Here is a 27682-nt window from a genome sequence, read left to right on the forward strand (position 1 = left end):
AACACTTCAAAATCAGGCTCATTCTCAGGGGTAATAAAACAACTGTCCAGATGTGGCCAGCGATTATTATTCATACTTGTTCAAAGGTTTGACAAAAAGTGTTCAATTTTCAATCGGAGCTATTGACACTAGCCTTCCGAAACTCCTGGTCAAAACCCTCACAGTGAGCTTCCAGCTCTCGGTGTCTCTGATGCTGTCCGATATTGTTGCCGCCTCTGGTAAGTGAAAGAGTACATATTTAAACTACCTGCTTGAAGAACATTGAACTTTTGTATAAAAGTATAGATAAAGCTTTTTATTAACGCTTTTTGCAGCAACAAAAGTGACACAGTCCACATCTTTCCAAAGTACACAGCAACGGCATGATCACATTTCACAGCACTTTGAGGCAAACAGTAAGGGCAACACCTTCAGGCCAAGTAGGTTTCCCCCTTGAGTAATAGAAGACATTCTTGACTTGTATACTGGGACAACAGACACCAAAACAGCCTCCATCCACTATCACGGTACAGCCAACAAAGAGAAACAACCCCCTCCCCTACACCACCTGAAATGCACAGTATAGCAGCAAATGGGTTGACACGTCTTGGGAACTGTATCAATAATCAGTAGGACTGTGATCATCTGTGGAGCATAATTTCAATCTAGGGTGTGGCTTGTCTCAAGCTGAACCCAGCATAATTGTTACCTACAACCAAAAGCTATATCAAATTACATTAGTGGAGCACATTTAAGAATGCAAGACATTGCGGGATATCGTGTGGATTTATTGCTTTGTACACAAATGCTGCCGTCCTCGGTGGGTCCAATAACGTGGAGGGGAAATGGCCGTAGCCAATGACGACATGGAGTGATGCTGCACCTAAACCTCTTGAGACATGCCACCTTTGGTTATCGATGAGGATTGCCACTCTGGCCTCCTCTTCCTGTTTTTTCATTCAAACGTTTTGATGCAATTCCCACACCTGGGGGCGAAGGTAAATTTCTGTTCAAGATTTTATATGATAAAATTTGTAAAGCACTGAATGCTTCATAGTTCATAAATAACCTCTATCTTTGGAGTGCTAACAATATTCAAATGTAGATAATTCTTAAATATGTGACTTTTTTTATCGTTATAAAAGCTAATTACTCATCTAGAATATCAATAATTTGCATTAAATTATTAGTATATGTGCTCTGTAGCAAATCTTTCTTGCATACTTCTTTTCATAGTAATGGCGATATAAAGTACAAACTGATTGTTTGGTTCAGTGGACAATCGAAGGCAATCTTGCTACACAGCCAGGATGGACATAATGATACATGCAGTTTGGCTGTCAAGTGAAAAGTGCCCAACCAGGATGTACATGTATCAATTCAGTGCGATTTTACAGATAACACCGTCTATTTAAGAAAAATGCATATTTTGGGAAGTGCACAACCATTGTGTTTTTAATTTTCTGATCACATATGGGAGATCTTCACGTCCCGGGTTTCTGAATATCCATTGAATATGCATTAAACCTTGGCTCGGATTCACTGGAACTCTTTAAATTTCACCTTAATATCCGAAACTCAACAGAGCAATTCGCAACATCAACCTCCCTTTAGCACTTAAGTTGGAATTAACCCTTTGTTTGAACCAGGATCCAATAATCCGTCACATCCTTCTTCTCCCGAATGACTGACCACTTGAACATTTCGTTTCCTGCTAAGCCTCCTGGCAGTTGACCGGTCAAACCAGCAGTCCCCCCCCCCCCAAAAAAAAAGCCCAATTAATCATTGTGAAAATGGTAAAGCCTGGGATTGAGATGACGCACACCACCATTTTGTACAGATTGCACTCAAACGCTGGTTTGTTAATTTGTACACTGTTAACAATTGCCATCCTCATGTGTGGACACTCACACCACATATTTCTGTGCAAACAATCACAATGAATCTTGGACACAAACACTACAAAATATCGAACAGACTTTTCTTTTTAAAATATTCTCCCTGTTATGAATAGTCCCCTTCTTCATGTTCTTTGTAGTAGTAAGAATCTTTAACTTCCTCCTGTATAAACTCTTCCTTTTTCTCCCACCCGTTTGGCCAGCCGCCATTGCTGTACGTGGTGGCCCCATACGACTTTGCGGTCCCATAATTCTGAGAAATGTCCCCGGTTTCTTCTGCCAGTTCATCTTCGTGCATAAAACCACATTTTTCGTCACTTGTTTGTTCAGGGTCTGCCCAGGGCTGTTTTTCACCAGACGCAAATATTCCATAGAATATGACTCCGGCGTAGTGGACCAGGGCTGCAATCAGAAAGACGTACTGCCACTCGTTCTGACTCTGTGAACAAAATGTACAGTGAGCTTAGTTTGCGTATTGCCGACAATTTGCCGGATTAGTGTGGGCTTGAGGGCGTACAAAACATCCACTGCTGAAAATCGCAGTTTCAAGTTAAGGGAGTCGACCTTTAAGAGATGTTGATTTTTTTCAAATGCATTCAAACAACTCATTCCTCCATTCAAACAACTCATTCCTGGGAGGAAGGAGTTATCGTATGAAGAAAGGTTAAGCAGGCTTGGCATCTATCCATTGGACTTTAGAAGAATGAGAGGTGATCCTATTGAAACATATAGGGCGGGATTCACCGTTCCCCGATGTCGATTTCGTAATCGGCGATCAGGCGGAGAATCCCTTTTGACGCCGAAATCAGGGGCGGCACCTGTTTGACGTGGGGTTTGTATCGCGTCGCATGCTGCAAGCCGTTGGGACGGTGTTAGCACACCACCTGAAGGCCCTCCCCTGATGCGCCCCCCCCCCCCCCCCCCCCCCCGATGGGCCAAGCTCCCGACCGCACGGAGGACATGTGGCCGCAGCGGTCGGGAACCCGGCGTGTTGGCTGCGGACTAGGACCAGCGCCGCCACAGCCGGGTGCTGCTGGCCGGTGGGGGGGCTTCCGCGAGGGCTGGAGAGACTGGTGGGGGGTGGCCAGGGGGTGACCAGGGGACACGCTCTGGCAGGGCGGATCCACACGCAGCCGGTGGCATGTTGTACAGCACGGCCGCTGCAGGTCATCGCCGTACACATGCACGGCCATGGACCCGGCCATTCTCCAGGCGTTTTTATCGTGGGGACCGGGAGTATTACGCGGCATAGCATCAGTCGCACGATTGGTGAAGGGGCAGCGCCAATTATTTTGAAGTAAAACGCCTCAGATCCTCCGCACTTAGGCTCAAAATTGGTGAATCAAACCCATAAAATCCCGATGGGACCTGATACCAAGATAGTTGTTTTTACTGGTGGGGAAGACTAGGAAGACAGGAGACACAATTTAAGGATAAGAGGATTCACTTTTAAGACGGAGATGAAGAGAAATGCTTTTCACTGAGAGAGCTGCCCGGATGCAGAATTCTCTTCCACAAAAAACAATGGAAGTTCTGTCACTGAATTTATTCAAGGCAGAGTTCGACAGATATTTGATAGATAAGGACGTCAAAGGTTATGGGGAGCAGGGGGAAGATAGGGAAGTGGAGATAAGACCATAATCTGATCAGATATGATCTTCCAGGATGGCAAAGCAGGCTTGTAGGGCCGAATGGCCTACTTGTCCTCCAAAGTCCCATGTTTCAATGTAACTTAGTTATCACAACTAAAGATAATAATTACCCTTGTGGTGGGAACCAGCCCTTCCTCACCCTGCCATACAAATGCACCACTTGTAACTTCTGACAAACAAATTGCTATGAATGGATTTTTTAAATTCCTTCCTGGGACCGAAGCAAAGCTGGCTTGGTCAGCATTTATTGGCCATCCCTAATTGTCCTTGAGGGGGAAGTTAAGAGTCAACCATACGGCTGTGGATGAGGAGTCCCATGTTGGTCAGATCAGGTAAGGACGGCAGATTTCCTTCTGTAAAAGACATCAGTGAACCAGATGGGTTTTTACGACAATCATTTCAATGGTCACCATTAGACGCTTCATTCAAGATTCTGACTAAATTCAAATACCACCATTTGCCGTGGCAGGATCTGAAACTGGGTCCCCAGAGCATTACTCTGGGTCTCCTGTTTACTATCCCAGTGACAATACCACTTTCAACCACCACTACCTCCCTGCCACCCCCACCCGCCTGCCCTACCCAAGAAGGTCGGGACTGCATATCAATAAATTGTAATATAATTTAAGGGGATCCCTGCCAAATTGCTCCCCCCACATTAGGAATTCCACCCTTGCCGGCATAACGTCATGTCAGTGAGGTTTACAATAGCTTTCGCAGAATGTGAACGAGGTACAGGGAAGCCGTCAGGGGTGCTCAGGATGTAAAGTCCCCACGGGGGAGAGGGCCATGCTTCGCAGACCCAGGCATTGTCCCCTGGCACGTTGGCACTGCCCCCTGTGGGGAGCACCATTGGGCGGGAGCTCCTCTTATGCGTAGGTGGGGTTATCCTTATGTATGTTGGGGGGGGGGGGTGGTACAACTTATCCATGGGGGGGGGGGATGCATTTCTTTTATCGCTGATCGGTGCACCCTTTAAGAAGGGTGTTGCCGACTGTATTAGACTCCATCCAGTCAGTGTGATAATGTAGGCACAGTGTGCTGCAAAATGTGACACGAGAAGCCGGTTGTGCAGCCTGCCAGCTGTCCGCCGGTTTTCATGGCTCAGCCAGCACTGAATATCACCGAAAATTCCACCCAAGGTGAGTAGACATTTGAAGACCTAGAGTTCCACTAAAAGCCATTAACTTAGTTGCAAGCCTTCAAATAGTAAAGGTAATTAAAAGGACAATGGGGAATTCCAATACGAAGGAGGGCTCTCCCAACCAATTTCAGTTAAAGATCGCCTGAGGACATATTGTCTTGAATTTTAACGACAAGAAACACTGCAGTCTGCTGAGAAATCCTGTGTTCTGCAAGGCCCTCATTTTAACTAAAACATCAACTTCATCTAAGAAACTATAGGCCTGCCATAAAAGCGACTGTGGTAATTATAACCTGAAATGGTATATTTCCTTCATGTGTATCGAATCAGTGTGTGTGTGTGTGAGAGTTGTGAGATCAGTGAGTGAAATGGTGTGTTAAATTCTGGGTAAGTGTTTCATAATAAATAACCTCCTTTATTTTTGAACTCACAAAACGCTTGGTGGTGGAAGAGGCTAAGTGGGGCATTCATTCTGAGGGCAAGGAAACACTCACCTCTTACATACGCATATACTGATCATGGGAATACAAGCGCCAAATGTTATTGTCTCGTCATGGTGGGGGTAGGACCTTAAAATATGACGAGCCATTCAATAATCCATTGATTTCGGCGGGATTCTGCCCCTAAATGTTATCTATGGCACCTGCTAGATACTGCTAAATTTGGGCAAGAATTTAGAGTTATTATTGAACAAAACGTTACCATCGGTTTTAACCATCGTAGGGACTGTCATAAAAAAAGTTCTGCAAATAAATTTCGCAGTAGAAGAAAATTTGGGTGGATGAGGGGAGAGGGGTTATGGACAGGGAAGAATGGGCAGCACGGTAGCATGGTGGTTAGCACAATTGCTTCACAGCTCCAGGGTCACAGGTTCGATTCCCGGCTTGGGTCACTGTCTGTGCGGAGTCTGCACGTCCTCCCCGTGTCTGCGTGGGTTTCCTCCGGGTGCCCCGGTTTCCTCCCACAAGTCCAAAGATGTGCAGGTTAGGTGGATTGGCCGTGCTAAATTGCCCGTTGTGTCTAAAATTGCCCTTAGTGTTGGGTGGGGTTACTGGGTTATGGGGATAGGGTGGAGGTGTCGGCTTGGGTAGGGTGCTCTTTCAAAGAGCCGGCGCAGACTCGATGGGCCGAATGGCCTCCTTCTGCACTGTAAATTCTATGATGAATAGGGAGAGCTGTATTTGCATTGTATGATTCATAAATTATTAAAGTAGAAAACACTAAGACATCCTATACTAAATATGAGCTGCAATTCCACGTTTGAATCCTGGACTATATGTTGAAAATCTATTCCCATGTGCTCCGTGATTGTTGCTGAAACAGATGTTGTACCTTGTTTTTTGTCATTGCTCCTACGATCAGCGGGCAGACCATTCCAGACAGTGTTCCTACACCATTGGAAATGCCCATGAGAATACTGGCATATCTTGGTGCTATATCCAGATGGTTAACATTGAAACCTAAGTTAGAAAATTAAAAAATGACTTGTGAAAGTGTTGTGACAGTTGGGATTGGGGATCGACACCATGCACGACAACACGCGTTCATTTCTCACGAACATTTAAATGAGTTGTTAAACTAACAATCAAATCAACCGTGCGCAGATGTAACATTCCTTGATAAGCTGTCACAAAAAAAAATTTAGAACCGACTTTAAAGTACCACAAACAAGTGCAGAAACTAATCAAGAAGGCTGATGGAATGTTGGCCTTTTTATCCAGAGGTCTGCAGTATAAAAACACATGGATTACGCTGCAGCTTTACAAAACCCTGGCTAGACCCCACTTGGAGTCACTGTGAGCGGACCTCGGCACCACACCTTAGGAAGGATATTTTGGTCTTGGAGGGAGTGCAACGTAGTTTTACAAGAACGATACCTGGACTTCAGAGGAGAGATTGGACAAATGAAGCCTGTTTCCCCCAGAATTTAGAAGGTTAAGGGGGTGATTTGATCGAAGTCTTCAAGATATTAATAGGAAATGGCAAGGTAGATCAAGATGAACGGTTTCCACTGGTTGGAGATTCTGGATCTGGGGGGCATAGTCTAAAAATTAGGGCCAGATCGTTCAGGAGGGATGTTAGGAAGAACCTCTTCACAAAAAGGGTCATAGAGATTTTGAACTCTCTCCCACAAACTAGGTGAAGCTGGAACAGTTGTTAATTTGGGTAGGGTGCTCTTTCCAAGAGCCGGTGCAGACTCGATGGGCCGAATGGCCTCCTTCTGCACTGTAAATTCTATGATAATCTATGATAATTTTAAATCTGAGATAGATAAATGTTCGTTAAGCAAGGGTATTAAGGGATATGGGCCAAAGGCACGTATATGAAGTTAGGTCACAGATCAGCCATTGAATGGCACAGCAGGCTCGAGGGGCTGAATGGCATACTCCTGTTCCTCTGTTCCCAAATACAGGATTTATTTTTTTAATCAATACGACATTGTAACCATAACCAACTGTTGGGTATAAATCTATCAAAATTAATGGAATTAAATTGTCCCCTCTTTGCCAGCTATCCTGCAAAGTGAACTTTGATGGATACAAATCATCTCCGATAACCCGACAGTGGCAGCAGCGCTATGAGACGCTGTAAGGATGACTAGTGTGGAAAATGGAACGATTCTGAACTCAGCCTGGGTTGCTCTGGTGGTCTTCTGACTCAGGCATGTTACTGAGGCAGAGTGAAAGGTCCTTTCTTCTGAATCTCATCTCAGCTAATCCTGGAAGTACTTAACATTGAAAATAGGTGTCCAAACCAGAAAGGTGTCCATTCTCCAAAACAGAGATCACCTCACATTGATGATTGCTAGCATCTGGTTAAGACATTTGCACCTTAAAGCTTACAAGAGGTACATTTTGTTGATATTTGACTCAATTTCATTATGAAAACCCATTAACCATGAATGAACATTAGATCATACACAGACGACAACAATAAGTATTGAAAAAATATTTCTCTGTCAATGTGATATAATAGTTTAATCATTCTCTTATGAGGTTAGCCCAATGCAGAGTGTCACTGAGTCAAGAATACTCGCCTTGGTGGCTAGTTTAGCTCAGTTAGCTCGACAGCTGGTTTATGATGCAGAGCAAATTATGGGTTCAATTCCCGTACCGGCTAAGATTATTCGTGAAGCCCTGTCTTCTCAAACTTGCCCCTCACTTGAGGTGTGGTGATCCTCAGGTTAAATCACCACCGGTCAGCTCTCCCCTTTAAAGGGAAAAGCGGCCTGTGGCCATCTGGGACCAAGGCGACTTGACCTTATTCTCCTTGTGCAAATAACATACTGGCCGGGATTCTCCCCTACCCGGCGGGACGGGGGTCCCGGCGGGATGGAGTGGCGGGAACCACTCCGGCGTCGGGCCGCCCCAAATGTGCGGAAGATTTCTCCGCACCTTTAGGGGCCAAGCCCTCACCTTGAGGGGCTAGGCCCGCGCCGGAGTGGTTGGCGCGCCGCCGGCCGGCGGGAAAGGCCTTTGGCACCACGCCAGCCGGGGCCAAAGGGACTGCGCCAGCCGGCGGCAGTACGCGCATGCACGGGAGCGTCAGCGGTTGCTGACGTCATCTCCGCGCATGCGCAGGGGGGGCTGTCACTTCCGCATCGGCCATCGCGGAGGCTATGGCCGAGGCGGAAGGAAAAGAGTGCCCCAACGGCACAGGCCCACCCGCGGGTCGGTGGGCCCCGATCGTGGGCCAGGCCACCGTAGGGGCACCCCCTGGGGTCAGACCGCCCTGCACCCTCCCCCCCCCCCCCAGGACCCCATAGCCCGCCCGCGCCTCCAGTCCCGCCTGTAAGGTAGGTGGTTTAATTCATGCCGGCGGGACTGGCATGACAGCAGCGGGACTTTGGCCCATCGCGGGCCGGAGAATTGCCGGGGGGGGGGGCCCGGCGACCGGCGCTGCGCGATTCCCGCCCCCGCCGAATTTTCGGTGCCGGAGAATTTGCCGGCCTGCGGGAGCGGGATTCACGTCGCCCCCCGCCGATTCTCCGACCCCCCGCCCACTGTTCTGCAACACCATTAAGCATTTTGATAAGGGACACTGGGCAATATGTAGATATATAAGTGACACAGTTCCTGGTATCTGCTACAATGTATTCCGAAAGAGCAAAATAAAATGTAAAGTATAGAAACTGTGTTCACAAAATCGAAGTAATGACATGGAGTAGTTTCTGGACAAGCTGGAATTTCCTCAGGTGGAGGAAGCAAAGAGGCAGGCGTTGGAGGAGCCCCTGGGGCTGAGGGAGGTGGTGGATAGTATCAGGGGTATGAGGTCGGGGAAGGCCCCTGGGCCGGATGGGTACCTGGCAGAATTTTATGAGGAATTTGCGGCGGACCTGGGACCCCATCTGTTGGGGGCGTTTAATGAAGCACTGGAGAAGAGGGGGTTGCCGGAGACGATGACGCAGGTAGTAATCACACTAAAGGAGCAGGACCCGGTGGAATGTGGGTCGTATAGGCCCATATCACTATTGAACACGGATGTGAAAGTATTGGCTAAGTTGTTGGCGGGGAGGATGGAGGAGTGTGTCCCCGGGGTGGTGGCAGAAGAAGAATGTGGTGATGAATCCGTCGGGGGCTCTGGTACCGGAGGTGGTGGTGTCCATGGATGCAGAGAAGGCATTTGATCGGGTGGAGAGGCGGTACTTGTTCAAGGTTTTGGGACGGTTTGGGTTTAGGCCGACATTTGTGGCATGGGTACGGTCGCTGTATGTGGCACCAAGGGTGAGGGTAAGGACGAATGATATGAACTCACAAAGCTTTGACTTACACAGGGGTATGAGGCAGGGGTGCCCACTGTCACCGCTGCTGTTTACGCTGGCCATAGAGCCATTGGCGATGGCTCTCAGGGGGTCGGCAGAGTGGCAGGGGATTCTGTTGTGACTCCGCCAATTTTCCTGAACTAAAAATATCCACCTCATCCTCCACCTGTTCCAGTTCTTTTTCAACCATCTGATCAAAAATCATTTCTGATAATTGTTACTTCAACTTCATCTTCACTCTTTGATTTCTCCTCTTGGCTTAACCTGTGACTTTGTGACCTTGTTAGTACACAATCCGGAAAAATCCCAGGAAATTTTCCTTCAACACTTCAGTTGTCTGATTTTCCACTGGCTGATCAACCACAGTAGGCATCACTCCCACCTGCGAACCAGCTATATCATTAAGGAAAGAATTTCGTCAAACATACATGACGTTTGAAAGGCTCAAACAGAGTAACTTAGAGAGGTGGATAAGGGCTTTGAAAATAGACCAAACGTATGAAGTACTCAGAGAAATTATGCTTTTGGGGGAGTTTAAAAATTAAATTCCTGATGTAGTGAGAACTCATGTGGAAGAGCAGATAGTTAAAACTGTGAGGTTAGCAGCAGAAATGGCAGATGATTATGAATTAGTTCATAAATCAAAGCTTGTTTTCCGACATCAAGCTTTTCATCCGCCTGCATATGTAAAGGTCTCCATTTTCTCATCAAAACATTACTTTTATGGTAATAACACTCTGGTATACACTCAGATTCCTCTTCCGTATTTCTGGACAAGATATTTTCTCTATTACTCCTACTACCACTTCACTACTCTTCACTAAACAGATCGCAGACAAGAAATCCAAAGTTCGTAGTTTTGCCAGTGGAGATAACGTTTTAGTGTTGTTACCAGTGATAGGTGAGCCTTTAAAAGCTAGGTTTTGCGGACCTTATCAGATTGAAAGGAAGTTAAGTGAGGTGAATTACGTGGTAAAAACACCAGATAGAAGGAAGACTCACCGAGTGTGTCATGTGAATATGCTTAAAAGGTACTTTGAAAGGGAAGGAGAGAAAAAGGAGAAGGTTTTTATGATTCTAACTCAAAGTGACGAATCAAACTCAGATGACTGTGAATTTGACATACCTCAAATTAAATTGGAAAACGAGGATGTTCTTAAAAATTGGGATAAATTGTTGAGTTACCTTCCAGAGGAAAAATGAACTGACCTGAAAGAGTTATTGATATCACATGGGCAAGTTTGTGGAAATAAATTGGGAAGTACTAAAATGGTTGCACATGATGTAGATGTGGGAAATGCTGTTCCTATCAAACAACATCCAGACAGACTCAACCCTTTCAAATTGGCACAGGTTACCAAGAGATTGAGAGTATGCTTAAAAATGGCATAATTGAAGTTGGTTGCAGCCAATGGAGCTCACCCATAGTGATGGTACCTAAACCAGACGGTACCCACGGTTGTGTGTGGACTATAGAACGGTTAATGCAGTTACAAGAACAGACTCTTATCCTATCCACGTTTGGAGGATTGCATTGAGAAAGTGGGACAATCGGCTTTTATTTCCAAATTGGATTTACTTAAAGGTTACTGGCAGATACCTTAATCTGAAAGGAGATTTCAGCTTTTGTGACTCCAGATGGTATATACCAATTCAAAGTTATTCCATTTGGCATGAAAAACGCCCTAGCCACATTTCAATGGTTAACTAACAAAATCATTTCAGGATTACCCAATTGTGCGATCTGGTCATTTTCGGCCAGACATGGACAGAACATTGAAAACATCTTATGGAGCTATTCGATCTACTTCAGGAGGCGGGTTTGGTGATAAACCTAGCCAAAAGTGAATTTGGAAAGGCCCAAGTCACATTCCTTGGCCATACAATCGGACGGGGTCGATTAGTCCCACGGGATGTGAAAACGGAAGTTATTGGGGAGTTTCTGATACCCTTGACACAACGTGGAAGAAGAAGAACGAAAAAAAATGGACTATATTATTATATCTGTTTGCGTGTGTTGTTTTTTTTTGAAACAAAAAAGTATATTTATTGTGTGCATTTCTTAAAGGATAGTGAAAAGGTGAAAAATTAAACCATCTTGAAGTTGATGGTTTATTTTTATTTTTCTTGGGTGGAGGTGTCATGTGAGAGTATCTTTAAGAAATGGGTGTTTATAAATGGGGGTGTATATAAATATCTGTAGTGAGAGTACCTTTAAGAAATGGGTGTTTACTACTGCAGTGATGTCAGAGAGGGGAGTGGAGCTGGGCTGTCTGTCAGCTTTTTACTTTAGTTTTAGGCTGTTTGCTGCAGGGTGTGTTTTAGTTTTGTTTTCAGTGTTGGAGCTGAAGCCAGACAGAGCAGGTGTACTGCTGATCTCTCTGCCATGAAAAGACTATCTCTTGATCATTTGGTGAATTCAGAATTATAAATGTTCTCAGTAGTGAATGTAAACTTAATGTGCTTCTGTTAAAATGTGTTTCTTAAGTCTTCTCAGCGAAAACAGCGCGAGAGGAGAGAGAGCCGGGACAGCGAAAACAGCGCGGGAGGAGAGAGCCGGGATATTTAAAAAGCGCGGGAGGAGGGAGCCGGGACAGCGAAAGCAGCGCGAGAGGAGAGAGAGCCGGGACAGCGAAAACAGCGCCGGAGGAGAGAGCCGGGAGATTTAAAAAGCGCGGGAGTAGAGAGCCGGGACAGCGAAAACAGCGCGAGAGAAGAGAGAGCCGGGACAGCGAAAACAGCGCGGGAGGAGAGAGCCGGGAGATTTTAAAAGCGCAGGAGGAGAGAGCCGGGACAGCGAAAACAGCGCGAGATGAGAGAGAGCCGGGACAACGAAAACAGCGCGGGAGGAGAGGGCCGGGACAGCGAAAACAGCACGAGAGGAGAGAGAGCCGGGACAGCGAAAACAGCGCAGGAGGAGAGAGCCGGGACAACGAAAACAGCGCGGGAGGAGAGAACCAGGACAGGGAAAACAGCGCGAGAGGAGAGAGAGCCGGGACAACGAAAACAGCGCGGGAGGAGAGAGCCGGGACAACGAAAACAGCGCGAGAGGAGAGAGCCGGGATAACGAAAACAGCGCGGGAGGAGAGAGCCGGGCGATTTAAAAAGCGCGGGAGGAGAGAGCCGGGACAGCGAAAACAGCGCGAGAGGAGAGAGAGCCTGGACAACGAAAACAGCGCGGGAGGAGAGAGCCGGGAGATTTAAAAAGCGCGGGAGGAGAGAGCCGGGACAGCGAAAATAGCGCGAGAGGAGAGAGAGCCGGGACAGCGAAAACAGCGCGTGAGGAGAGAGAGCCGGGACAGCGAAAACAGCGCGGGACGAGAGAGCCGGGACAACGAAAACAGCGCGGGAGGAGAGAGCCGGGAGATTTTAAAAGCGCGGGAGGAGAGAGCCGGGACAGCGAAAACAGCGCGGGAGGAGAGAGAGCCGGGACAGCGAAAACAGCGCGAGAGGAGAGAGAGCCGGGGCAGTGCTGGGAGAGGTGAGTGCACAAAAGGTGTGGCAGGAGTGCCTTTAGTCACGGAGTGCTGATTGGAACAGAGTACATCTGAGTTTAGGTGAGTGACTGAGTTCGGGTGAGTGGCTGTGTTTTTGTTGGTGTTCGGGTTAATCCTTGAGGGTCTATTAAAAAAAAAAATTATTCAAATTAATTAACTAGTTGAATATGGCTGGACAGGTGATGTGCTTTTGCTGTATGATGATGGAACTGGTGGATCCCATTGAGATCGTCAGTGATCACATCTGCAGCAAGTGTTGGTTGCTCGAGGAACTTCGGCTCAGAATTGATGAGCTGGAGACCGAGCTGCACACACTGCGGCACATCAGGGAGGAGGAAAATTACCTGGACGCTTTGTTTCAGGAGGCAGTCACAAAATAAGTACTGGTAATTCGGTCAGTGGTCAGGGACAGAGTGGTGTGACTGCAAGGAAGGCAGGTAGGGGGATCCTGAGTTTAGGAGTTGAGGAGCCTCAGCCCTTGACCTTGTCCAACAGGTATGAGGTACTTGCTCCCTGTGTGGGTGTGGAAGAGGGCTGTAGGGAGGATGCGTTGACTGACCACTGCACCGTGGTACAGGAAGCCATTCAAGAGGGGGGAGCAAAAAGACAAGTGGTAGTTGTAGGGGGTTCTATAATTAGGGGGATTGATGGCATTCTTTGTAAGCCAGATCGAGAGTCCCGCATGGTATGTTGCCTGCCCGGTGCCAGGGTGAGGGACATCTCTGATCGGCTTGAAAGGATTTTGGAGAGGGAGGGGGAGGATCCAGTTGTTGTGGTCCACGTTGGGACTAACAACATAGGTAAGACTAGGAAAGAGGACCTGTTTGGGGATTATCAAACACGAGGGACTAAATTAAAGAACAGGTCCTCCAGGGTTATAATCTCTGGATTACTACCCGAGCCACGTGCCAATTGGCATAGGGTTGAGAAAATTAGGGAAGTTAACACGTGGCTAAAGGAATGGTGCGGGAAAGAGGGATTCCATTTCATTGGGCATTGGCATCAGTACTGGGGCAGGAGGGACCTGTAGCGTTGGGACGGTCTTCAACTGAACCATTCTGGGACCAGTGTTCTAGCGAATAGGATAGATAGGTTGGTCACAAGGACTTTAAACTAGCAAGTTGGGGGGAAGGGATGTGTAAAGCTATGGACAGTATAATGGTTAATGGAGATCAAGGCAGCAGGTTACGTGACAGGTTATTTTGTAAAGATATGGGTTCAAAGACAAGGAAAATTAGGAGAAAGGTTAAGAGGAAAAATAAATTGCGAAAAGTTACTGATCAAGGTGTTAGGATTCATAACAAAGACATAAAAAACAGCATAAGTGTACTTTACCTGAATGCTCGTAGTATACGAAATAAGGTAAATGAGTTGATGGCGCAAATCATCGTGAATGACTATGATTTAGTGGCCATTACTGAAACATGGTTAAAAGATGGTCATGACTGGGAGTTAAATATCCAAGGGTATCAGACTATACAAAAGGATAGAATGGACGGTAAGGGCGGTGGTGTAGCTTTGTGGTTTAAGGATGGCATCTGGGCAATAGTAAGGGATAATATTGGTGCTATGGAGGACAAGGTTGAATCAATTTGGGTGGAAATCAGGAATAATAAGGCGAAAAGGACACTGATAGGAGTAGTCTATAGGCCACCAAATAGTAACAGGGTGGTCGGGCAGGCAATAAGCAAAGAAATAACGGATGCATGTAGAAATGGTACAGCGGTTATCATGGGAGATTTTAATCTGCATATCGATTGGTTTAACCAGGTTGGTAAAGGCAGCCTTGAGGAGGAGTTTATAGAATGTGCCCGGGATAATTTCCTGGAACAGTATTTAATGGAACCTACAAGGGAACAAGCGGTCCTAGATCTGGTCCTGTGTAATGAGGCAGGATTGATTAATGATCTCATAGTTCGGGATCCTCTTGGAAGGAGCGACCACAATATGGTGGAATTTAAAATACAGTTGGAGGATGACAAGGTAAAATCAAACACTAGTGTTTTGTGCTTAAACAAAGGCGATTACAATGGGATGAGAGAAGAACTAGCAAAGGTAGACTGGGAGCAAAGACTTCATGGTGAAGCAGTTGAGGAACAGTGGAGAACCTTCCGAGCGATCTTACACAGTGTTCAGAAAAGGTTCATACCGACAAAAAAGAAAGACGGTAGAAAGTGGAAAAATCGACCGTGGATATCTCAGGAGGTGAGGGAGAGTATCAAATTGAAGGAAAAAACATACAAAGTGGCAAAAATTAGTGGGAGACTAGAGGACTGGGAAGTCTTTAGGGGACAACAGAAAGCTACTAAAAAAGCTATAAAGAAGAGTAAGGTAGACTATGAAAGTAAACTGGCTCAGAACATAAAAGCAGATAGTAAAAGCTTCTACAAATATATAAGACAAAAAAGAGTGGCTAAGGTAAATATTGGTCCTTTGGAAGATGAGAAGGGAGATTTAATAATAGGAGATGGGGAAATGGCTAAGGAGCTGAACAGGTTTTTTGGGTTAGTCTTCACAGTGGAGGACACAAATAACATGCCAGTGACGGATGGAAATAAGGATATGATAGGTGAGGACCTTGAGATGATTGTAATCACTAAAGAGGCAGTATTGGGCAAGCTAATGGGGCTAAAGGTAGACAAGTCTCCTGGCCCTGATGGGATGCATCCCAGAGTGTTAAAAGAGATGGCTAGGGAAATTGTAAACTCACTAGTGATAATTTATCAAAATTCACTAGACTCTGGGGTGGTCCCAGAGGATTGGAAAGTAGCAAACGTGACACCACTGTTTAAAAAAGGAGGTCGGCAGAAAGCGGGTAACTATAGGCCGGTAAGCTTAACTTCGGTTGTAGGGAAAATGCTGGAATCTATCATTAAGGAGGAAATAGCGGGGCACCTGGAGGGAAATTGTCCCATTGGGCAGACGCAGCATGGGTTCACAAAGGGTAGGTCGTGTCTGACTAATTTGGTAGAATTTTTTGAGGACGTTACCAGTGCAGTAGATAACGGGGAGCCAATGGATGTGGTATATCTGGATTTCCAGAAAGCTTTTGACAAGGTGCCACACAAAAGGTTGCTGCATAAACTAAAGATGCATGGCATTGAGGGTAAAGTGGTAGCATGGGTAGAGGATTGGTTAACTAATAGAAAGCAGAGAGTGGGGATAAATGGGTGTTTCTCTGGTTGGCAACCTGTAACTAGTGGGGTCCCTCAAGGATCAGTGTTGGGCCCGCAGTTGTTCACAATTTACATAGATGATTTGGAGTTGGGGACCAAGTGCAATGTGGCAAAGTTTGCAGACGACACTATGATGAGTGGTAAAGCAAAAAGTACAGAGGATACCGGAAGTCTGCAGAAGGATTTGGATAGGTTGGGTGAATGGGCTAGGGTCTGGCAGATGGAATTCAATGTTGCCAAGTGTGAGGTTATCCATTTTGGGAGGAATAACAGCAGAATGGATTATTATTTAAACGGTAAGATGTTAAAACATGCTGCTGTGCAGAGGGACCTGGGTGTGCTGGTGCACGAGTCGCAAAAGGTTGGAGTGCAGGTGCAACAGGTGATTAAGAAGGCTAATCGAGTTTTGTCTTTCGTTGCCAGAGGGATGGAGTTCAAGACTAGGGAGGTTATGCTGCAATTGTATAGGGTGTTGGTGAGGCCGCATCTGGAGTATTGTGTTCAGTTTTGGTCTCCTTACCTGAGAAAGGACATATTGGTACTGGAGGGAGTGCAGAGGAGATTCACTAGGTTGATCCCAGAGTTGAGGGGATTAGATTATGACGAGAGGTTGAGTAGACTGGGACTGTACTCATTGGAGTTTAGAAGGGTGCGGGGGGATCTTATTGAAACATATAAAATTATGAAGGGAATAGATAGGATAGATGCGGGCAGGTTGTTTCCACTGGTCGGGGAAAGCAGAACTAGGGGGCATAGCCTCAAAATAAGGGGAAGTAGATTTAGGACGGAGTGTAGGAGGAACTTCTTCACCCAAAGGGTTGTGAATCTCTGGAATTCCTTGCCCAGTGAAGCAGTTGAGGCTCCTTCTTTAAACATCTTTAAGAAAAAGATAGATACCTTTCTAAAGAATAAAGGGATCCGGGGATATGGTGTACGGGCCGGAGAGTGGAGCTGAGTCCACAAAGATCAGCCATGATCTCATTGAATGGCGGAGCAGGCTCGAGGGGCCAGATGGCCTACTCCTGTTCCTAGTTCTTATGTTCTTCTGGATGTTAAAAGGACAGCTTACGGATTACTTGGTGTTGTACTCTTTGGGGGTTGTATTTGAATTAATGGTTGCTAAGATGTTCACTATTTGTTTTAAGAAGGTTAACGTGAATTCATAGAATAAACATTGTTTTGCTTTAAAAAATACTTTTCCATTTCTGCTGTACCACACCTGTAGAGTGGGCCGTGTGCTCCCCATACCACAATCTATTAAAAGTTGTGGGTCAGGTGAACTCCATGATACACTTTGGGGTTCTCTAAACCCTGGACCATAACAGCTGTAACCTGTTTTGATACATGTTTGTAATAAAATACGTTTAATTTTTAAAAAAATCAAAGTAATGCGGATGATAGAAATCTGAAATATAATTCGCTTTTGTTGCAGATAGAAAAGGTCGGGCTGACTTTGATTCGTATAATAATCGCAAACTTTATCAGGCATTTTTAAATACTGTCTTACCTGATATAGCGAAACCGCTGAATCCAACAGCCAAGACAAGGAAGGAAATTGCAACTCCTTTAGTGTGTGAGTAGCCAACTACAAGAAGGAACGTTGCTTCCAGCCCAAAGCCTTCAGGAAAATGAAGTACATTAGTTACATTCCAGGGAAGAATTGTTCATAATTCTGAGGTTATGACATTAATCATTAATACCTTGTACCAAATAGCTTTATTTCCTGATGTCAAGATGCCTCCCTACTGTTTGTAACAATAACATGTACTTCTGTAGCTTCAGTCAAAGAACAATAGAATATCATTATTTCTCCAGAGGCGTACAACCACAAGAAAATCAACTCCATCCATGGCAAAGCAGTTCACTTGATCGGAGCCCCTTGTCCATGAATTCATTATAAGTCTCTTCCACAAACAGCACACTGTGCCTGCAAAACGTATCATTCACTTCAGTCACAATCCACAGCCTCGTGGCCTCTACCATCAAGGAGGAGGGAGATTGTGAGATGGAAACACATTCGCCTGCAAGTTTCAAACCAATTCACCCATCATCCAGACTTGGACCATTCTTCGTTCCTTCACCAGAGCTGGGTCACAATCCTGGAAACGCCTGTCAGCCACCACTTTGTATAAGCACCATCACCACTTGATCCACAGCAATTCTAGAAGGTTGCCCATCATCTCCTCAGGCCAACTAATAGGAGGCAATAAATGTGGTCTTCTCACAGTTTCCCACGTCCTCAGATGAGCGGCAGGATTTTGAAGTTGGGCCCCCACCCTAAAATCGGGGTCAAATGCAGGTCACAATCTCCCAGCTTTCGAGAACTGTTACTTGACATGTATCATGCCTGGAATGGCTAGTTAAACGGCCAGAAGCCAAGCTCAACATCCAATTAAGCAACAATAGGTCTAAGAGTCATAGAACCACAGAGGCATACACTACAGAAAAGGCCTTCAGCCCATCGTGTCTGCATCAACAAAACTACACTAAATCGATACTAATCCCACTTTCCAGCACTTGGCCCATAGCCGGGATTGTCCTGACATTTCAAATGCTCATCCATGTGCTTTTTAAAGGTTGTGAGGATTCCGACCTCTGCAACCCTCCCAGGCACTGCACTCCAGACTCCCACCATCCTCCGGGTGAAAAATGTTTTCCTCAAATCCTCCCTAAACTTCCTGCCGCTCACCTTAAAATGATGCCCTCCTTGTTATTGACCCTTCAATTAAGGGGACGAGCTGATTCCCATCCACCCTGTCCATACCCCTCATAATTTTATACATTTCAATCAGGTCACCTCTCAGCCTTCTCTGCTCTAAAGCAAACAACCCCAGCCTATCCAGCCTCTCTTCATAACTCAAATGCTCCATCCCAGGCAACATCCTGGTCAATCGCCTCCGCACCCACTCCAGTGCAATCACGGGCGGGATTCTCCGACCCGCCGGGGCGGCGGCGTGAATCCCGACCCCGCCGGCCGCCGAATTCTCCGGCACCGGAGATTCGGCGGGTGTGGGAATCGCGCCGTGCCAGTCGGCGGGCCCCCCCCCCCCCCCCCCCCCCCGGCGGTTCTCTGGCCCGCAATGGGCCGAAGTCCCGCTGCTGCTATGCCGGTCGCGCCGGCGTAAATTGAACCAGGTTCCTTAACAACAGGACCTGGTAGCGCGGGCGGGCTCCGGGGTCCTGGGGAGGCTCGGGGCGATCTGGCCCCAGGGGGTTCCCCCACGGTGGCCTGGCCCTCGATCGGGGCCCACCGATCCGCGGGCGGGCCTGTACTGTGGAGGCACTCTTTTCCTACGCGCCAACCATCAGCATTCGCCATGGCCGACACGTAGGCGCGGGGATGATGTCAGCAGCCGCTGACTTTCCCGCGCATGCGCGGACTGCCGCCGGCAGGTGGAGTCCCTTCGGCCCCGGCTGGTGTGGTGCCAAAGGCCTTCCATGCCAGCCAGCGGGGCGCCAACCACTCCGGGACGGGCCGAGCCCCTAGGCGGCCCAACGCCGGAGTGGTTCACGCCACTCCGTCCCGCCGGGACCCCCCGCCCCGCCGGGTAGGGGAGAATCCCGCCCAATGTCCTTCCTATAGTGAGGTGACCAGAACAGTACACAGTACTCCAGCTGGGGCCTAACCAAACTTTAGTACAGCTCCAAAATAACCTCCCTGCTATTGTAATCTGTGCCACGACTGATAAAGGCAAATGTCCCATATGCCTTCTGAACTACCCTATTCACCTGTCCTGCTCCCTTCAGGGATCTGTGGAGAGGCACCCCATAATTATTCTGTTCCTCTGAGCTTCCTAGCAACCTGCAATTCATTTAGAACTCTCTTGTCTTGTTCACCTTGCACTTTTCAGGGTTAAATTCCATCTGTCACTGATCTGACCAACCCATCTATATCTTCCTGCAACCTAAGACCTTCTTCTTCACTGTTAACCACCCTGCCACTCTTCGTGTCATCCGCAAACTTACTTATCATCCCCCCCCCCCCCACATTCTCATCTGTATTGTTTATATATATCACCTCACTCCCTGTGTCAAACTGTTCAAGAACCTCACCGTTCTTCTCCCCGAATTCTGTACACACATCCTCCTTCTCCCGGGTGAAGACAGATGTGAAGTACTTGTTTAACACCCTACCAATGCCCTCCAGCTTCACGCACAGATTGGCCCCTTGGTTCCTCATGGACCCTACTCTGCCCTTGCTTATCCTCTTAATACACTTACAGAATATCTTGGGATTCTAAGTAATCCTACCTGTCAATACTTCCTCATGTACCCTCTTTGCTTTCCTCGTTGCTTTCTTCAAATCCCCCTGTACTTTCTATAATTCACTGAGGTTTCCGCTAATTTGCTCCCTTTTTTACCTCCTAAAAGCCCCTCTTTTCTTTCTTATCCAGTCCTGAAAGTTCCTAGACATCCAGGGGTCTCTGGGCTAGTTCCTCTTACATTAAAGGGAACATGTTGGGCATGTATTCTCCCCATTTCTTTTTTGAATGACCCCTCCCCCACTGCTCTGTTGTACATTTTCCCACAAGAAGCTGTTCCCAGTCAACTTTGACCAGATGCTGCCTTATTTTAATAAAATCTGCCTTCCTCCAATCCAAACCTTTTTTTGCAGACCATCTTTTTCCTTTTCAGAAACAAACTTAAATTGGTCCGTGTTGTGTTGGCTATCACTAAAATGTGCCCCCACCACCACCTTGAACACCTGTCCTGCTTTGCTCCACAGAATTAGACCCAGCACTGCGCCTTCCTATGTTGGACTTTCTACATATTGATACAAAAATCTCTCCTGAATATATTTCAAGAAACATGCCCCCTCTAAACCCTTTACACTATGATTATCCCAATTAATGTTGGGGAAGTTGAAATCTCCAAATATAATTATCCTATTATTATAATTTTTACGCATCTAAGTGAATTGTCCACATATTTGCTCCTCCACTGACTGTTTGGGGACCTTTAATACACTCCCAACAATGTAACATTCCCCTTGTTGTTCCTAAGTTCTATAAACCTAATTTGAAGAGCCTTCCAAGATATAATCCCTGCTTACTGCGTAACTGTCTCCTTAATTAATAATGCAACACCAACTCCTCCTTTCCACCCTCCCCTGTCTCACCTGAAGATCTTATACCCTAGAATGTTGAGTTGTCAGTCCTGTCCTTCCCTCAACCATGTCTCTGTGATGGCAACAATATCTCAATTCCATGTGTTAATCCACGCTCTTAACTCATCAGTCATACTTATAATACTCCTCGCTTTTAAAGTCGAGGTCACCCAGCCTCGCCTTACTCGCTTGGAACTCAACGTGGCTGAATTCCCTCTGTCTTGGTTCCTTTACTATAGTGTACTGTGTCCCTACTGTAAAAACGCTCTGTGTACCCTCCCCCTGCTGAACTCGTTAAACTCCGAAAAGGTCTAGCAAACCCATTGCAAGGATGTTGGTCCCATTCGGGTTCAGATGCAGACCACCCACTTATACATGTCCCACCTTCCCCAGAAATAATCCAAAGATAACAACCTTTGATGTTCTACTTTTAATGTGCTGCCTAGCTCCCTGAGCTAGGCAAAGTACCATACACACCCCTGTCAGCATCAACGGGGCCGAGGTGAAGATGGTTAGCAGGTTCAAATTCCTCGGGGTACACATCTCCAAAAATCTGTCCTGGTCCACCCACGTCGACGCTACCACCAAGAAAGCTCAACAGCACCGATACTTCCTCAGGAAACTAAGGAAATTCAGCATGTTCACCAAGAAAGCACAACAACGCCTACACATCCTCAGAAAACTAAGGAAATTTGTGAGGGATTGGTTTAGCACAGTGGGCCAAATAGCTGGCTTTCAATGCAGAACAATGCCAACAGCGCAGGTTCAATTCCCGTACCGGCCTCCCCAAACAGGTATCGGAATGTGACGACGAGGGGCTTTTCACAGTAACTTCATTGAAACCTACTTGTGATAATAAACGATTATTATATATTATATTATTATGTCCACATTAACTTTGACCAACTTTTACAGATGCACCATAGAAAACATCCTATCTGGTTGCATCACAGCCTGGTATGGCAACTGCTCAGCCCAAGACGGCACGAAACTTCAAAGAGTCGTGAACACCGCCCAATCCATCACACGAACCTGCCTCCCATCCATTGACTCCATTTACACCTCCCGCTGCCTGGGGAAAGCGGGCAGCATAATCAAAGACCCCTCCCATCCGGCTTACTCACTCTTCCAACTTCTTCCATTGGGCAGGAGATACAAAAGTCTGAGAACACGCACGGACAGGCTCTAAAATAGCTTCTTCCCCGCTGTTACCAGATTCCTAAATGATCCGCTTATGGACTGAACTCATGAACACTACACCCTGTATGCTTCACCCGTTGCTGGTGTTATGTAGTTACATTGTATACCTTGTGTTGCCCTATTATGTATTTTCTTTTATTTCCTTTTCTTTTGATGCACTTAATGATCTGTTGAGCTGCTCGCAGAAAAATAGTTTTCACTGTACCTCGGTACACGTGACAAAAACAAAAATCCAAATCCAAATCCAATAAATTCTTGATGCAGCACCTCATCCTTTATTCTACCTATATCATTGGAGCCAACATGCATCACAACCTCTGACTTACCATCTGCCACTTTAAGATGTCCCGCAGCTGTTCAGTGACATTCCTGACCCCAGGGAGGCAAAACATCATCCAGGAGTCACGTCTGCAGGCACCGAACTGCCTGACAATGCCCCTGGTTGACAATCCCCTATCACTAATCGCTCCTCCATCCTTCTTCCTCCCCTCCTGTACAGTCAGGCCGTTTGTGGAGCCAGAAACGGGGCTCTTACAGCACTCCCGTGAGGAACAAGCTTCCAAAATGGAAATCCGATTTAAGAGTGGGGCCTCAGGGGACTCCTGCATTACCTGCCTGTCGCTCTTGAACTGACTGGTGGCCACTCTTCTTTTTTACAGTCCCTTGAGCTGCAGTGTTACGACCTCGGTAAATGTGCTATTCACGTAACTCTCAGCCTCATGAATGCACCACAGTATCTCCAGCCTCTGCTCCAGCTCCGAAGCCCAGTTATCATGGGCGAGATTCTCCGATCCCCCCGCCGGGTCGGAGAATCGGCGGGGGCTGGTGTGAATCCCGCCCCCGCCGGTTGCCGAATTCTCCACCACCAGAGATTCGGCGGGGGCGGGAATCGCGCCGCGCCAGTTGGCGGGCCCCCCCACCCCGCGATTCTCCGGCCCGGATGGGCCAAAGTCCCGCTGCTAAAATGCCTGTCCCGCCAGTGTAGATTAAACCACCTACCTTACCGGCGGGACAAGGCGGCGCGGGCGGGCTCCGGGGTCCTGGGGGGGGGGGGCGCGGGGCGATCTGGCCCGCGATCGGTGGCCTGGCCCGCGATCGGGGCCCACCGATCCGTGGGCGGGCCTGTGCCGTGGGGGCACTCTTTCCCTTCTGCCGTGGGCGGAAGAGACTCCCTCCACTGCGCATGCGCGGGAATGCCATCAGCGGCCACTAACGCTCCCGCGCATGCGCCGCCCGGAGATGTCATTTCCGCGCCAGCTGGCGGGGCACCAAAGGCCTTTTCCGCCAGCTGGCAGGGCGGAAATTCGTCCGGTGCCAGCCTAGCCCCTTAAGGTTGGGGCTCGGCTGCATTCCGCACCTTTGGGGCGGCGCGATGCCCGACTGATTTGCGCAATTTTGGGCGCCAGTCGGCGGACATCGCTCCATTTCCGGAGAATTTCGCCCCAGATGTCTGCAGTTGGGAGTACTTCCTGCATTGTGGTCATCGAGGATGCTGGTATGGTCCGTGACTTCCCACATATGACAGGTCACACATTCCACTCAGTTGCCCTCATCTGCCATGTCTTAAACTTAAACATACTTTTTCTTACTTGCTAACTTTTCTAATTATTTGAAACTTCCAGTGGCTATTTAGGGAGGGAGAGATGCACGTGCTTCGGCGCTGCACTATTTGCCCATTTTCTTAGCTACAAAGTTTTCTTTGAAAACCCCACAGAATTAATGGGATACTGATCCTATATCAGTGAAGTGCCCAGAAAGATCAGGGGTAAAAAAAAGTAGACAGTAGAAGCTGGTCGACAGAATCGGAGGCCTCTCAGAGATCATCGGCAGAGAAAATGGCGGAGGCAGCTCCTCAGGTTAAATCACCACCAGTCAGCTCGCCCCCTCAAAGGGGAAAGCAGCCTATGGTCACCTGGGTCCACGCCAACTTTACGTTTACTATCCAAGGAGGAGGATAAGGGTGGGGGTTGTTTGCTGATGGTGAACTTCATATTTTTCATTGTTTAGGTGGCACTGTAGTGGCACGTTAGCACAGTGGTTAGCACTGTTGCTTCACAGCTCCAGGGTCGCAGGTTCGATTCCCGGCTTGGGACACTGTCTACGAGGAGTCTGCACGTTCTCCCCGTGTCTGCGTGGGTTTCCTCCGGGCGCTCCGGTTTCCTCCCACAAGTCCCAAAAGACTTGCTTGTTAGGTAATTTGGACATTCTGAATTCTCCCTCTGTGTACCCGAACAGGCGCCGGAGTGTAGCGACTCGGGGTTTTCACAGTAACCTCATTGCGGTGTTAATGTAAGCCTACCTGTGACAATAACAATGATTATTATTATCTTGTGATTTGGCTTGGCAGCCAACTGGGCTCGGCCTGGTTGCTGGGTACCTTTTATGAGTCTGTTGGCTAATCTCAGTTGGTGGATATGGATGACTCCGAATTGAGGAGGAGGGCGGGGGAGGGGGGGAGGGGCAGAGGGAGTCCCCCGATTCGTTTGGTCACCTGGAATGTCAGTGTTGAATAGCCCAGTGAAAAGATGGAGAATATTTACTCACCTTAAGAGTTTAAATTCCGATGTGCTGTTTCTGCAGAGGGCACATTTGCGGGGCAGAGAGCAGACGCGGCTGTGGAAGGGGCTGGGTGGAACAACACTTTCTTTCGGGCTTTAATGGTAGGGGTCATAGTGAGGCAATTTTAATTAATAAATGGGTTCAGTTTTCTACCGCTAGGATCTTAGCCGACCCCAATGGCAGACATGTTATTGTCTGTGGCTCTCTGGCTCTGAGTGACTCACCTGAAGAAGGAGCTGCGCTCCGAAAGCTCGTGATTCAAAACAAACCTGTCGGACTTTAATCTAGTGTTGTAAGACTTCTTACTGTGCCCACTATTTAAAAAGAGAGCTCGAGAGACAACATGGAATTGTAGACCAGTAAGTCTGACGGCGGTGGTGAAAAAATTCTAGAAAAAAAAAAGGATAGATACCTTTCTAAAGAATAAAGGGATTCGGGGATATGGTGTACGGGCCGGAGACTGGAGCTGAGTCCACAAAGATCAGCCATGATCTCTGTGGTGGTATGTATTAGGGGTAATACGGTACACCATGTGTCGACAGGTTATTGGTGGAGGGATGCCAGGTCCTGATAGGATCTGCCACCTACTGGACTCCACCCAGAAATGCCGGTATAAGAACCCAGTTTTTCCCTCCATTTCCCTCAGCAGTTGCATTCTGTAACCACGCTGCTGGGGCTAAAGTTCTGCTTACTAAAGCCTTCAATTGACATTACCTCAACCTGCCTCGCGTCATATTGACGGTGCTACAATTTATTAAGCAGAATTTAAATTGAAGGAAACGACGTGGGAACATGGAGCTCCGAATCACCCCGGAGTGCCTGCGCATCGCACCCCAAGCAGCTAACTCGGCCTCTATCTTCAAACACTGGATGGCATGCTTTGAGGGCAACCTCCGAACGGCCCCCGGCACACCGACTGACGAACAAAAGATGCAGGTCCTCTATTCCAGGGTGAGTCCTGACGTCTACTCCCTTATCGAGGACGAGGACGGTTTCACCGGTGCCATCGCCGCGCTGAAGGATATCTACATCCGGCCCGCCAACCAGTTTTTTGCTCGCTACCAGCTCGCCACACGACGGCAATTTCCGGGGGAATCGCTGGACGAGTTTTATAACGCTCTGCAGATCCTGGGTCAAAACTGCAACTGCCCGGCGGTAACAGCGAGTGAACACACAGAGCTCCTGGTCCGCGATGCGTATGTGGCAGGATTGGCCTCTTCCCAGATCCGCCAGAGGCTTCTGGAGAAAGAATCACTGGGACTTACAGAAGCTCGGGCCCTGGCGACATCCCTCGATGAGGCCTCGCGTAACGCCCGCGCCTACGCCCCCGACCGCACTACAGTCCCTTGGGCTCCGTGGAACCCCGCTGCGGTCGACTCTCCGACACCCCCCCACCCCCGCAAACCTGCGCGGCCAAAACACTAGACCAACCGGGGAGGCCCCGCTGCTATTTTTGCGGCCAGCCGAAACACCCTCGGCAGCGATGCCCGGCCCGCGCGGCTATCTGCAAAAGCTGCGGGAAGAAGGGCCACTACGCGACGGTGTGCAAGTCCCGCGGGGTCGCCGCTATCTCCGGGGAAGAAACGGGACCATAGACCCAGCCCCCCCCAGCGATCCACGTGTGACCAACGGACGCCGCCATTTTGGACCCCGGACGCCACGAGGGAGAGATGGGCGCCGCCATTTTGTACACCCCCGACCGCGCTCGATCCGTGGACGCCGCCATCTTGGCTGAAGGACCCCGACACAGACGGCCACATACTGCCTGATTACGATGCTCAACTTCAACAACCACGTCTGGCTTCGGTGACCCTCGACCAGTCGGGACCCCAGACGCTCCAGACTGCAACCACTACAGTCCTAGTGAATGGCTACGAGACGCCGTGTCTTATCGACTCTGGGAGCACGGAGAGCTTCATTCATCCGGACACGGTAAGGCGCTGTTCCCTCGTAATTCGTCCAAGCACCCAGAAAATTTTCCTGGCGGCGGGATCCCACTCCGTTCAGATCACGGGGTTCTGCATCCCTAACCTAACGGTGCAGGGGAGGGAGTTCCGAAATTACCGGCTGTATGTCCTCCCCCATCTCTGTGCGCCCACACTCCTAGGGTTGGACTTCCAATGCAACCTCCAGAGTTTAACATTTAAATTTGGCGGCCCTATACCCCCAGTGACTGTCTGCGGCCTCGCGACCCTCAAGGTTGAACCGCCTTCCTTGTTTGCAAACCTCACCCCGGATTGCAAACCCGTCGCCACAAGGAGCAGACGGTACAGCGCCCAGGACCGAGCATTTATCCGGTCCGAAGTCCAGAGGCTGCTGAAGGAAGGCATAATCCAGGCCAGCAATAGTCCCTGGAGAGCCCAGGTGGTAGTTGTTAAGACCGGGGAGAAGCAGAGGATGGTCATCGACGATAGTCAGACCATCAACAGGTACACTCAGCTAGATGCGTACCCTCTCCCCCGCATATCTGACATGGTCAATCGGATTGCACAGTACAAGGTCTTTTCCACCGTGGACCTCAAGTCCGCCTACCACCAGCTCCCCATCCGTCCCGGTGACCGCAACTATACTGCCTTCGAAGAAGACGGGCGGTTATACCACTTTTTAAGGGTTCCATTCGGCGTCACGAACGGAGTCTCGGTCTTCCAACGAGAGATGGACCGAATGGTTGACCAGCACGGTTTACGGGCCACGTTCCCGTATCTCGA

General features: G+C 48.2%; 1 protein-coding gene across 1 annotated transcript in view; it reads right to left on the minus strand.

The window, feature by feature from the left end:
- Positions 1 to 280: 280 nt before the first annotated feature.
- slc17a6a (solute carrier family 17 member 6a) overlaps positions 281 to 27682 on the minus strand; it is a 91710-nt gene continuing 64308 nt past the window's right edge. The window contains exons 10-12 of the mRNA XM_072466675.1: positions 17616 to 17726; positions 6006 to 6133; positions 281 to 2316 (exon numbers count right to left, since the gene is read on the minus strand). Of these exons, the coding sequence (XP_072322776.1) occupies positions 1984 to 2316; positions 6006 to 6133; positions 17616 to 17726 (572 nt within the window). The 3' untranslated portion in view covers positions 281 to 1983. The remainder of the gene's footprint in view (positions 2317 to 6005; positions 6134 to 17615; positions 17727 to 27682) is intronic.

This window comes from Scyliorhinus torazame, chromosome 10 (assembly GCF_047496885.1).
Source record: "Scyliorhinus torazame isolate Kashiwa2021f chromosome 10, sScyTor2.1, whole genome shotgun sequence".
NCBI lineage: Eukaryota > Metazoa > Chordata > Chondrichthyes > Carcharhiniformes > Scyliorhinidae > Scyliorhinus > Scyliorhinus torazame.